At 47.2% G+C, this 13,655-nt stretch overlaps 1 protein-coding gene across 1 annotated transcript; it reads left to right on the top strand.

Annotated features, from left to right (window-relative positions):
• Positions 1-1,635: 1,635 nt before the first annotated feature.
• SLC19A2 (solute carrier family 19 member 2) lies at positions 1,636-13,103 on the top strand. Its single transcript, XM_066175230.1, has 6 exons — positions 1,636-1,821; positions 1,956-2,561; positions 5,583-5,805; positions 9,232-9,424; positions 10,290-10,431; positions 10,659-13,103. Exons 1-6 carry the CDS (start codon positions 1,636-1,638, stop codon positions 10,782-10,784), a joined length of 1,476 nt encoding a protein of 491 aa, XP_066031327.1. The 3' UTR covers positions 10,785-13,103.
• Positions 13,104-13,655: the final 552 nt, after the last annotated feature.

Below are 13,655 nucleotides of genomic sequence, written 5' to 3'. Positions count from 1 at the left end.
AGGATTGTTGTTTTGGAAAAGACCAAGGCCACTCATCAGATCCTGTGAGCAGCCTGGAAGTTGTGGGAACTGTTGCCTTTAGGTAGGGCACACCAAGAACTCCAAGGTTTTGTTCTTTCCTGCCAACCCTGCTCAGCACGGAGCGATGGCCCCGATTGGCCACAATGTGCAGAACACCTCGCTAACAGCCCATGTCCCTTTGTCACCGGCTCCTGGGCCACATACCAGCGGGGCAGAGGCGCTGCTCCGTGAGACGGAGCCCATGGCAACGCATTTATCAGTCGTTGTTTCAGCTCATTTCACCCTGACCATGCTATTTGAAAAGATCAGCCGTTCCTTGCCTGTGGCTGAAATGGACGCCAATATCAACAGGAACTGATTCTTCGTATGTAGACTTTTGGTTCAAGCTAAAGGGGTAGTGAAATGGCAATATCATTGTTTTTTTTATAAATAAAACCTTACAGGTTTTCTACAGAAGAGAAAGTGGAGAACAATAGAAAGGAAACTTTGCTAGACCCAGAAAGCAGCAAACCACTGATGCCAGATGATAAAATCCAAAATATTTAGGTGTGTTTCACAGACAGTTGAGTAATCTTACAGCCCAAATCCTCTTTGTAGCTATGTTTATAAAGGTATGATAATGGTAATAACAGCAATAAAATAGTAATAAATATATAAAAGTAATAGACAATAGTAAAATCCTGCGCTGCAAGGAATCTCTTCTGAGGCTGAGAAGAACTTGTTCTTTCCCACCCAAGTCTGTATATCCAGATGTCTAGGAGGCAGGACATGCAATTGCACAGGTGGGAGGCCTGACCCCTGGTGTGAATTCTCTCTGGCATCAGCCAGTTTGGAGAACCAACTGTAGGTATAAAGTAGGAAGCCCTGGGAGTGGTAGCAAAGTCGTGGGAATGCAATGCAAGGGAGTGGAGCAAAGGGAAAGGCAAATCAAGTAGATAGAAAGGAATAGATTGAGAAGAAAAACAGCAAATAGTTCAGAGGATTGGCAAAGCCCTAGGAACAATAGTACTGGGCAAAACTTTAGATAATGACTTCGAATGCAATAGTCTTATTTTCCCCGCTTGTCTAATATTTCTTCTGGATGCACCTCAAGGTGTTGCTGTATTAAACCACAGAAGTGATTCAACGTCTTATCTCGCGAAAGGGGAGGCGGCGGCAGAGGTCAGCGGCCGAGTGCGCCCGGGCCAGGAGAGGCCGAACAAGCGCAGCCGAGCCGGCAGGGATCTCTGCTGAGGGAGTTTCTCGGGTTTCCGGGCTCGGACTTGCCCCCGGAGGAACGGGGGAAGGACGAGCCCCCGGGGGGAAACGACGAGCTCCGGGGGCGACCGACCGCGCGCCTCCCGCCCCTGCCCCGCCCCTCCCGCCCGCCCGGCTGCCGGCCCCGCCCACGGGGGCGCTCTCGACCAATCCCAGCGCCGTGAGTGGTCCCGCCCCTCGCTCGCTGGCCAATCAGCGTGGGGCGGAGCGCCACGGGCCGGGGCCGGAGCCTCCTCTCGGGAGGTGACCGGGACGCGCCCGCGCCGGTCACCGGCGCCTCCGGCTCCGGGAGCGCCTCCGGCCAGGCCCCGGCCCCGGCCCGGCCCCGAACCGGCCCCGGCCCGGCCCCGGCCCGGCATGGCGGACTCGCACGGGGGGCGGCCGGAGCGGCGCTCCGCCCGGGCTGCCGGCGGCGGCGCGTGCTGCTGGGCGCTGCCCACGGCGCTGCTCTGCGCCTACGGCTTCTTCTGCAGCGTGCGGCCGTCGGAGCCCTTCCTCACCCGGTACCTGCTGGGGCCGCACAAGAACCTCTCCGAGACCCAGGTACCGCGGCCCCGGTGCCTTTCTCCCCCCCCCCGCGCCCCGCGGGATGTGTGTCTGTCTCTGTTCCTGTGTGTCTGCGCTTTTTTCGCAGAACGTGAGTGCTGGCGGTCACCGCCGTCTTTTCCCTCCCGCAGGTGTTCAACGAGATTTACCCGGTGTGGACTTACTCCTACCTGGCGCTGCTCTTCCCCGTGTTCCTGGCCACGGACTACCTGAGGTACAAGCCTGTGGTCCTGCTGCAGGGCCTGAGCCTCATCGTCACCTGGTTCATGCTGCTGTACGCCCAGGGGCTGCGGGCCATCCAGTTCCTCGAGTTCTTTTACGGGATGGGGACAGCCGCCGACATCGCTTATTATTCCTACATCTACAGCGTGGTCGATATCAACCTGTACCAGAAGGTCACCAGCTACTGCCGAAGTGCCACCCTGGTGGGCTATACGGTGGGCTCGGTGTCTGGGCAGGTCCTCGTGTCAGTGGCGGGATGGTCCCTCTTCAGCTTGAACGTTATCTCCTTAACCAGCATATCCGTGGCCTTTGGCACGGCGTGGTTCCTGCCCATGCCACAGAAAAGCCTTTTCTTTCACCACCTCGCAAGTCAGCGGCTTAATTGTGAAATGAAGGTCATGGACTGTAAAAATGGAGCGGCTGTCCAAGATCATCCCGATGTGCAGAGGGCACCTGGCTGGGAGGATGAGACAAAAGTTCCCTTAAATGGGGAGGGTCATTCAGCAGAAAAACAGGTGAGTTTACATGAGTAGAAGTCACCATACTGACGTGGTTGTCACATGCATATATGTACATAGCAGTAGAGATGTAATATCTAACAGCAAAAAAGTATCCCTTTACTTATCCCGCGTCCTTTTTTATGGCACAGGGAGAATTATTACTGGCATCCTTTTGCTGTTTGAGCATGGTAGGTTGCTCCTTAGTTTTTCTGAAATTGCTCTTCATGTCTCACCAGGCTGCAGTTTGAATGCTCTGGGCATCAGATTGCCATCCAGTGGGACAAAGCAAGAGACATCTCTGGGACACTAAACATTGAGCATATGTCCAAACTCTGTGTGTGCTTCTGGATGCACCCAGTGACTTACAGGAAAAAAGGCAATTCTTGTTGCACTCACATTTTGACATTTTTATTCCAACTGTTGTGCAAGTTAGGCTGTAATATGCTGTGTAATAATTGGGGTTTATTGTGTGATCCTGGCAGGAAACTGGTCTAGGAACGAAACTGCTGTAGTTCTTGAGAGCATTTGGAAGCAGACATTGATTAGTTATAGAAGGGCAGAATGCGGATAAATTGCAGGAAGCGTATCAGCATAACATCAGCTTAATGCAGCCCCTGAGAACACCAAGGTAGTGTCCTGACTTGTGGCTCTTGTGGACTGCAGTCTGTGTAGCTTGGCGAAGTCATTTGTGTGGAAACAAGTGCAGGGACCCTTGCTTGGTGAAGGCACGTGCGGGTCCCACCCTGGGTGAGCAGCCTCCAGTTCTGAGGCTCAGTGTGAGTGTGTAGTTGCCTGCTGGGCAGGTCCCTGCTGGGCACACTGCTTCAGGGAATGCAAACGTGGAGATTCCTGGCAGGTGGACTCGAGGCCCTGGGGAGAGGCCAGCCTTGCTCCTCAGATAGAAGGAGGCCGTGCTGGTTCTGAGGATAAGCCAGAAAGTAAGTGCAGCTGCTGGATTGGTCAGCAGTGGGTATTTCTTAGCAAGTAAGCCACAGGTAGCTGGTTTGGGGGAGGCAGCATCCAGGGCTGCTTTCTGCTTCTCCAGTTACAGCTGGGAATTAAAGGTATTAACATTCCAGGGACTTAATCCTGCCCCATCCAGCACGATCTAGTGTGACCAAGGATATTTTTACCCAAGTTATGCTTGTGTGCTGAAGGGTATTTGTTAAGAGAAATTCTGTGCCATAAAACATAAAACTTATCCATCCCTTTTGTTTACCTTACTCTTCTCCTGTGAGAGTACATGTAGTACCCAAGTAGTGGAGTAGAAAAGGAGCAAGTACACCTGCCTAACTCCCCAGAGGTCATGTACACCAAGTGCTGAAGGCTGAGAAGCACTGGAGTGTGATGACTGTCCTTACTGAGGTAACAGTGACCATATTTCACAAACATGTATGGCTGTAGGAATAATTGTACTGAGGAAGCACTGCCAGGGCAGGGCAGGTGGGCCTTTCTGCCTTATCAGACGCATGCTTGGGGCTGAACAGCCAAATCAGTTTTTGCATTGTGTGTGACCGTTCCCTTCTTTTGTTTTCCTGTGTCTAAACTTGAGCTTCGTGTGGAATCGTCTGTGTGGGAGTTATGTGCTAAAGTCACATTGCCAAAAGCTCACCTCTTCCCAAGTTGTTGTGTTTTGAAGGAATGGTATCCACATGCAGAGCAAGAGTTACACCATTGGCAAAGCACTGGTGGGACTGTGTGGTGTTTAATAAAGATGCTGAGAAATCAGTGACACTTGAAGGGGTGGAGGAAAGGAAGTTCAGGACAGGTTTCAGGCTGTGGTCTTCTGGGATTTTAGTAGAAACCTTTTGAAATTAATTTTATTGCTCATGGGAAATAGTCTTTCCCAGGCACACACTGCATGATTCCCCCAGGGAAAAGGCATAATGCCAAGAGCTCAAAGTTGCTGCTGCTGTCTGGAAACTGCTCTGAAACTGGACGTGTGACAGCACAATGTGCAATAGCTCAGTCCTGTGACAATGCTGTGTGTTTCCCTGCAGGCGATCCAAGTTCACCAGGGCCTGAGGTGCTGGGTGGGCCTTGGGGCTCTGCCCAGTCCCGCATGAAGTAACTACTCCTACTCAGCCTAGGAGGGTCCTGCACTACAGAGCTACACTATGTCTGTACATGTGTGCATGCAGCAAGTGTAACCAGGAGCTTTTGTCTACAAAGTAAAGACATGCTCTTTTCCTGGTAAAGAACAGGACTGTAACAGCCTGTATGTAAAAAGGAATTTCGATTGTTGTCATCCCCTGTTGCTAGAATTGATCTGTTTTCAATAATTTTTAAGGGTCTGCCCCCTTTCATGCTCTTTCTAGAAGGATTCGGAGTGGAAAGCTTCAGTTTTTATCTCATGCCATTTGTCAGGGCACTTGTATGTGCAGGAGCTGCTGTTTGCAACAGCAGTGTCTGGTGGAAGTAACTTCTGTTTCCCTTTGGATCCCCAGGTGACATCTCTCACCTTCTTGAAGCCTTGGTGAGCTTCAACAGGGGCAGAGTGTTTGGTAATGAGATTGCTTCTTTGAGTATTTATAAACTCCCAATGCCTATTCTAAAGAAAATCAACTTATTTGGGGACAGATATAGTTCTCTGTGCTACAAAATTTGGTTGTATTCGAATCAGGACTTAAAAGTGTCAGTGATACTTTTTGCCTTTATGATGTAAATAGCTGACTTCTGATCCTGTCTTGTCAAAGTAGATATTGTGTCCTGTTCTCTGGTGTTTCTTCTCTGGTACCCTTCAGTTGCTCACATAACATGTGGCAGTCCCTGCTCTCTGCTGGGGGGAGCCAGAGATGGGGGGATGCTTGGGACTGAACCCTTTCTCTGTGTGTAGGGATACAGCCTTGTTTGCCACAGAGACTGTGGGATGGGAAAGTTTTTTATTCATTACTCGGTGGGGCTTTGTGCCCAAGAGTGGAATTGTCACTCACCACTGATCAGACCACCCGAAAGGGGCAACTTTGTGGAGCAGTGTGATGTATTCATAAACAAAGACTTAACATTTCTCTTCCCTTCTTTCTCCAATCTCTGCAGAAGCATAAAGTAGACATTGTAAAGGTGCTCAAAGATCTCTGGCGGGACTTCCTGCAGTGCTACTCATCCAGGACCATGCTCTGCTGGTCCGTGTGGTGGGCACTGTCCACCTGTGGCTACTTCCAGGTCATCAACTACGCTCAGGGCCTGTGGGAGATGGTGCTGCCTTCTCCCAGCGCGGACATCTACAATGGTGCTGTGGAGGCAGCCTCGACCCTCCTGGGTAAGCTTCTGGCTTAGCTCCTGCTCTGCTGTTAGAAATGTCCTGTTTCCCTCAAGGTCACTAGAGCATGATTTGGAAGTGCCATGCATTCCCCCAAGCATGCAGGAGAGGCATTTGGGGCGAGTCTTCCCTGACATACACAGGTAGGGTGCTCAGTGTGAGTTAGTTGCTGAAGCAGCCCTGATTCAGTACGTAGGTGTTTAGAGGAACCTCCCAAGCCAATCTTCATTCTGAAATACTTGGCAGAAGGCTCCAGGCATGTGGCTGACTGTGTGTTCTTGGCTGTCACCATCACAGTGGGGTTATGTTTGTTTTAGCCACTCGGAGTCAGACATGGGGTCCTGTGTGTTTGGTTTTCTTCCAGGGGCCTGTGAAGGTTTCCTGTACACACACAGCATGCAGTGAGCCATGGTTAGTCACTTCAGCACTGTTAGGAGCAGAAGCTATTAAGATGAAAGAAGCAGGTTAACTTGAAAGGGACAGGTAGGTCAGTCAGCACAAGCATTTGTTTATGAAGTTGTTTAATACTGTTTCATTACCAGAACTAGGACAATACCTTTTAAAGTAGCTAACATACCCTTACAGAGGTTTTCTAGATGTAGCTGCAGCATGGCCCTTTTCTTTGATGGAGTCATTGTTCCATCATCTGCTCTGGACATCACCTACTTGGGGGCAAAAGAAACCAAGGTACACAAACAAATTACTGGGGCTTCCTTGGGCGTGCTCAGCCCCTTCTTGAAGTTCAGTAGGAAGAACTGGCTGGTTTATAGTTCTAAAAGCTGGTCCAAAACCCATTGTTAGTTGGGCTTGAAACTGTTGGCAACTTGATGACTTTGTTTATTCAGTCCTTGGTGTGCTAAACCTGCCCTTAAATAGCTTCCTCTCATACACTGTTTCTCTACTCTAGCATGAGCCTGTGGCTCTTCTTGTTTGGATTGTCTTCCTCTACCATCTTACCTTTGTCCCAGAAAGAGAAGAATTGGTGTCAAGGAAAAAAAGACCCATAATGTGACCTAATAGCAGCACAATTTTAAAAAATTTAAAAAAAAAAGGGGGGGGGGGGAGGAAGGGTATTCTTCAAACCTTATCATGAACATCATTGATAAACAAGGTCCTTTTTTAAAAGACCTGTGAACAATGGACCTAAACTCTTGTGAGACTGAAGTTTTTAGTCTCCCATTTTGATTTTTTTTCCTCAAGTATCATATTTATAAATAGTTGAATCATTTTGAGTGATGTTTTCAGGCAAATTAACCTGAACTGCTCAAAAGGCAGAATCCTTCCAGTTGATAGAGATTAATTGCTTGAAATGAGCAAAGTTTAATGAATTAATAGTCACACCTAAAAGCTTGAAGTGTGTAACACCTGTTAAGAATGAGCATGCAGTGACCTGACTTCCTAAATGCTAGTGCAAATGCTCTGACTTCTGATTTCCAGTTTGAATTTATTAATGAGCTGTTTATTTATCTCTGATGTCATGCCAAGGTTGTATTTTAACGCAAAATCTTTGCTCTGGGCCAGACAAGCCAGGTTTTTCTAGCTGTTCTTTGGTGCAGTTGAGCTCTTTGTTCTCTTCCTTATTAGCCCGTCTTTGCACCAAACCTGGTTTGAGTTACATCCTTTTTGAAGGTGGATAATCAGAATTGCACTCAACTTTATTCAGTGAGGCCTCAGACTTACAGAGGAACAGGCTGTTCACTTTTTTTTGCTATAGTAGGAATACCTCTCCTGCATCCCAGATCTGGTTTGCCATTTTCTTTGCTCTTAGTCATTCTGTGCTCAGTTAGGAGGAACATGTGGCAACCTTTGCATAAGGTGCTGTTCCCATCCCTGCCCTGCAGAAGGGTTTAAGTTGGCATGGTGACTCATGTAGCTGTCAGCTCCTTGTCCTGGGAAAGAGAAATAGTATTCCTTCCAGGGAGAGCAGCTGACTGTTAGGTTGCATCCCTGCACCTTCTTCGGAGTGTGGCAATCCTTTATCAGCTTGGGTTGTGAAATTAGTGGATCAGCTGAATGTGTCTCATTGAAGGACAGAGACTGAATATCTTAATTAGGTGATACAACCTTGGCACATCGGGAGAGTACAGTTTCGTGAACTGCCACGAGATCCTCATGTCTGTTCCCAAATTTCAGAATTGCTGAGACAGTAGGAAGAATGCTCTAGGCCTTAGCTTCTTTTTGCATCTCAGAGTTTTGCTACTGGAGAAGCCAGACTTTCAAAGAACAAGACGTTAGTCAGGTCGTGTCACAGTAGGCACCAAGAAGACTTTAGTGGGGGAAAATAAATCCTTTCCCTTGGCATAGTGCCCTTCCTTACCAGTCTGCTAGATTGATGTAAAGTCTGACAGGATTGCAGGCTTGTGCAAACTGGTGGTACATAAGGAGTCTTGGTGTGCTTGAAGGTTTTCTAAGACAGCACGCCAGCTAAGGGCTACAAAGAGCTTAGATACTGCACTGTAGCACTTCTGTCCAGTGGTCTACTGCTGAACACAATCCTGTTTTTCAGAGATGTCCTGTAAACCTCCCTTTGTCAGTATGCTGTTTGTCTGGTTTGCTGTGTACAGCCATTATACTGGTTGGTTGCTATTTGACTTGTTTGCAGAACAAGGCTCATTTGGAATGGGAATTTTCTATTAATGTAATACGTATTTAGGCTGCTCAGTAGTTGCAGCTGTGATAGTGCATGAAACACACCTTGTCTGCTCATTGAATTGCAGGAAATACCACGTGCTTTCCCATCCTATGATTTACCTTTTATCCCCATCCCCCCCCTCATATAATCCAGCCAGATTTACAAACCTGTCTGGGTTGTAAAATATTGTTCTTGCACAATCAATAGTACATGATTATAGCCTGTGATTAGGCTGCATCCCAGGAGATGTGGATTTGGACTCCTCGTCTTACTTACTCTTACAGCCTAGTGTGGAGATGACAGTAAATGTAGGTTTTTCTGCTTCCTAGGAGAGAGTTCTAACAACTGTGCATTAAAGTGAGCAGTGTCTTTCTCCCTCCTACCCTCTGATAAAGCACCACTAAATAGTTAGGTGGGTGCTTTTGAGAACCAGCGTTTGCATTTCTCAGCAGAAATTGCCCAATTATTGACAGCACTGCCACAGGCAAGCGCAGAGGACTGAGTGGCAGTGGTCTGAGCCTGGGGCTGTCATGCTTCTGGAGCCAGAGAGGAGACTTTACAGGCAGTCAGCATTGACTTATGTATTTTTTTTTTCCTGTTTCTGTAAAAGTAAATGGGAGTTTACAGCAGGGTTCCAGGGGAGGGAGAGGTCAGGAAGGAGAGCTACTGATGTGTTCCCATTTGTGTCCTCCACTTCATTCATTGGCTGTTAGGGGCTGTAGAGCTCCCAGTGCAGCATCTCCAAACTGCTCCAGCTGTAATTACTAAGATTGATGCTTTCCTTCCCCTCACAGGAGCTGTTGCAGTCGTCGTTGTGGGTCACATAAAAACATCCTGGGCAATGTGGGGTGAAGTGGCACTTGCCCTGTTCTCCTTTCTTATTGCTGCTGCTGTGTATGTCATGGACACTGTTCGTAACATCTGGGTGTGCTATGCATCCTATGTCATCTTCAGAATTATCTACATGATGCTAATCACAATAGCAACGTGAGTATCTCTGTAGTGTAAACTGCTCTCAAGGTTACAGCTGGTGTGAAAGCAGTGGATTCCTGCGTAACAAGAGTCTGTTGCAAGGGTTTGTGTTGTGATTCAGGTTGGAAACTGAGGCATGGAGATATATTTAGCTGGCAGTGTGCCCAAGCTTAAAAGTCTTGTGACACAGAAGTGACTACTTCTAAATATTAGATAGTGCTGATTGCTAGGGGGATGTTTTTCATAAACGTGGCTGGACTGAAGTGTCAACAGATGAGGGAAGGACAATGCTTTGCCAGGGTTGAAGCATCTTCCCCTAACCTGTAGGAAAACTACTTCAGTGTTGTTTGCCACTTTGGGGAGGAAAGCATAGCTAGTTTTGAAAATCACTCCAAGACAGCTCAAGCACAAGACGAGTTGCTGCTGAAACTGGCAACTGCAAAGGGAGTTCTGGTTAGAAGGATGCAAAAGGTTATGGACCACACAGTAACAGACTGAAGCTTTGAGACTGCCAACAGCTCTCTGGGGTCAGAATGCATTGCATCTTCTCCATGTGACAAGACCCTTAACATCAGAGAGCAGGGCTGCTTCAGTAACACTGAAACCCACAGAGCTTCCCAAGTGGTGTGCTGGGTTGTTTGTTTGTTTTTCAAAAAAGGGGTTGCATATGTCTATGGGTCTCTTCTAGCTTCTGAGTTAGTCCATCATGATCCTATTTAGAAAATAACACTACCTGTGCAAGGTAATTTAGCTGTGGAAAAAACTAAATCAGTCAATGTATCTCCTCAGGTTGCATAGTCATTCTGTCCAGAAATGTTCCTACCATTCATGCATTCCCCTGCTTTTTCCCTTATGTTTCTGGTCATCCTTTTCTTTCCAGGTTCCAGATTGCCACGAATCTTAGTGTGGAGCGGTATGCCCTGGTGTTTGGGGTCAATACTTTCATTGCCTTAGCACTTCAGACGCTGCTCACTGTGATTGTTGTGGATGCCAGTGGGCTTGGCTTGGACATCTTCACCCAGGTATGATAGATGCTCTTACCTTTATTGATGGGAGGTGGGGAAGGGAGGAAGATAAACCAAGCTGTAAAGCTTCCCAGCTACCTGCTTCTGGGGCAAGGGTTTGACAGAGAAATAACCGCTGATTCCTGAAATTTTAGAAGGGAACTCATTTATTTTATTAACACTCCTATAAATATGGTAACCGCTTGGTTTAACCACTTTTTATTTTCTTTTCCTCTACTCTGCAGTTCATGATTTACGCCTCCTACTTTGCGGCCATCTCACTGGTGTTCTTGGTCAGTGGCATCTGCAGCATTGTGAGAGCTTACACAAGACTGGAGCAGGTGCAAAGCAGATCTCCTGAAAGCCAGTAGTGCACCAAGCAAAGACTCTTGGTGACTACATATGAAGACACAGATCTGTTTTTTATCTCTGCCTTTTCTTCCCAAGGCAGTCACCTTAATGGTATATGATGCATATTTATACTATATTAGTAGCACATTTTAGAAGGTGAATGTATTAGCTCTTACGTAAGTAAGAACAAATATCTTCTTTCTAAAATGCCTTTTGTTCTTCTGTTGCATGTATGGGATGTGCAGCAAAGAACAGCAAGTTTTCTCAAAGAATGAGAACCTTGGGAGGTTTTAGTCTAACACTGTCCATCTGCAGGCAGTTTTGTGATTGTCTGGTCAACTGCTGCTCTCTGTCATGAGGTGCTGCTACAGGGCAGAAATGAGGGCACACTAACAGACCTCTCTGTGGAGAGCCCCAGGCCTGGGATAGAGGTGGGTTGAGGACTGTTCTCTGCAGTGTGGCTCTCACTGAAGCTGCCCTGTGATGCTGGATGCCCTGTTTTGAGTACTGGTACACTTATGTTTCTGCATACGCACATGCTTCCTTGAGGAGCTGGTACTGTTTCTCCTGTTCCTGTCTGTCATCCCTGCTGCTGGAGGTTTCCCTTAGCTGATCAAGGTGCTTCCCGAAAACATAACTGTCCTGGGGCAATTTGTAGCACTGGTGGATGGGCTATCAGCAGCACTACTTGTGCCACAAAGGCCTGTGCCCAAGGGACTATAACTGGAGAGGAAACTTGGAGTTGAAATAGGCAAAATGCTAATCCAAGGGACCCTTGGATAACTTTGTTCCTTGGGGTGCAGGTTCCTGTGATTACAGGAGTCATTGCCTTACAACCCACAGGCTGGACTGTTTCAGGTGGTGGTGTATGTTAGTATAGCACTGAGAAGGAAGGTAACTCACAGGATTTTAAGCTACTCTTTGTGCCCTTAGAGAATTGTGACTGTGGTAATTAAATTGACACCTTCAATTATGGTAGTTAGCCAAATGGCTGCCTGAGGCTTTGGAAAACAATGATTTATGGTCTGTCATTTTTCCACTGTTATTTTAAAATGCCTTTATGCATTCATTGTGCATTCTGGTGGGTTTCTGTCTACTAGTTCTACCTCTTCTTTCCACATGAGCAGAACAATGAATGTTTAGAGTGGGCAATTTTTTAGTTTTGTCCAGTTTAAGCAATTTGGGACTTGCCTCATATCTGTTTTTTAAAATAATTTATTTTTTCCAAATTGCTTCAACACTAAGGAGGAGTTACACAGAGTTGTTCTGGGCTTGGGCACCTGGATACTCAGGCAGCATGACCAGCACAGCAACAAATGCCTACGGAGTGTGCCTGTTGCTGTGCAGGTTGTGGTGGATTTAAGTGTACAGAGGGCTGGCAAGGGAGAAGGTGCAATGCAGCCTTTCCCTCCTTGCCTTCTCTCTGTGTGTTCATTAGAGCTCCTTTCTTCTTTCAGCTGAAGAAGCAGCTTTGGTTCATTATCTGCTTTTAGTGCCATGGAGACTTCACAGTACTGGGGTTGGGAAGGTGTTTTCTCATCACTTTCTGTGAGCCTCAGCCTTTACCACACAAGGTGTGTGATTAATGTGTTCGGCATGTGCTGCCTGGGATCCAGGGAGCCCTTCCAGGCCAGCTGCTCAGGGGAGCCCACTCCCCAAAGCTTTTTTTTCCTGCAGGCTGCCTCCTGAAATAGCCCCCTAAAGAGGGGCTCAGCTGCACTGGCATTTACACATGTAAACTTAACTGCCTTATCCTGAAATGCAAACTTGAAGCCACCCATGTATATATTCCTTTCTCTACATTTTTTTTGTTTTTAAAAAAAAATAAAATCTGAAGCCATGAATTGCTAGCTGATGAGCTGTCCTGGGACAGGGATAGTCTGTCCTTTGAGTTCCTTGGTCTGATGGCAGTAACAGCAAGGCAGGGGTAGTGGGTGTACAGCACTCCTGTCAAGTGACCAAAAGGAACAGCTCAATTTTAATGATACTTTTCATACAGACATCAAATCTTTGATGGGGAACAGGCCAGTTATTTTAAAAGCAAGTCACAAATTAACTAATGACTTACAGCAATCTCAGTGATTTTTGTACCAAAGTAATGAAACTGTGGCAACTATGATAGAAAGGCTTGCTATGCTGTGTATGTCTTCAGGCCCACAGTGGGTGAAAGCCACACCTGGATGTCATTCAGGTTCTGAGCTGTGCTGTCGCTGTGGTGATGAGGTGACTATAGAGCCTGATTGGAGCTGTATGCAGTCAATGATGCCTATGAAAATCTGTAACCATGTGGACATTGTTGGTTTCTAATTAAACAGCTATTTTTGTTAAATAAAAATACTCTGAGATATCCTGTGTGGACAGTGGTTTTTTTTCTCTTTTGATATCCTGCTAATCCACAGCACTGCTCCTGCAGGTTGTTCTGAGCATCTTTGTAACAAAGAGATAAACAATTTAGAACAAAACATGCAAAAAGAAGCAAGGCTTCAAGAAGCTGATAGTTGCTGACGGGCTTGTGCAGGTTTGCATAACTCTGTGCAAGTGTCTTGTACTGGGGATTCTTAACTGCTGAGCAGTCCAGAAGCACCACTCTAATTCCAGTGCAGATTGGTCTGGTGAGGGAGATCATCACTCACCGATGCAGGGTAGCTCTGGCCTAACTGGGGGCGACAGTGAGGGAAAGCAGGTGTGACTTTGCCATGCAGGAGGACCTTTCTACTTACATTGACCTAATTACAAAATAGAGGCCTTAAAGGAGAAATGCTGTAAGCTCCCCAGCCTGGCCCACCCTGCCTTGGAAGACTGTCCTGTGCTGTTTCTAGAAGACATGGCTTGTACTTCATAGTACAGGCTAGGCTGGAGGGCACAGTGGTTTGTGTGGGTAGTAGTCCAAC

Source organism: Chamaea fasciata, unplaced genomic scaffold (assembly GCF_029207755.1).
Source record: "Chamaea fasciata isolate MVZ Bird 193981 ecotype frontalis unplaced genomic scaffold, bChaFas1.0.hap1 SCAF_2, whole genome shotgun sequence".
Lineage (NCBI taxonomy): Eukaryota > Metazoa > Chordata > Aves > Passeriformes > Sylviidae > Chamaea > Chamaea fasciata.
The sequence above is the reverse complement of the archived record's forward strand: the minus strand, read 5'-3'. Positions and strand labels throughout refer to the sequence as shown.

Bases quoted from the DNA above. Each gene is read 5' to 3' on its own strand.
- SLC19A2 (XM_066175230.1), top strand. From the start codon at position 1,636: ATGGCGGACTCGCACGGGGGGCGGCCGGAGCGGCGCTCCGCCCGGGCT. The intron at 1,822-1,955 runs GTACCGCGGCCC...TCCCTCCCGCAG, and splicing joins AGAACCTCTCCGAGACCCAG to GTGTTCAACGAGATTTACCC. The intron at 5,806-9,231 runs GTAAGCTTCTGG...TTCCCCTCACAG, and splicing joins GGCAGCCTCGACCCTCCTGG to GAGCTGTTGCAGTCGTCGTT.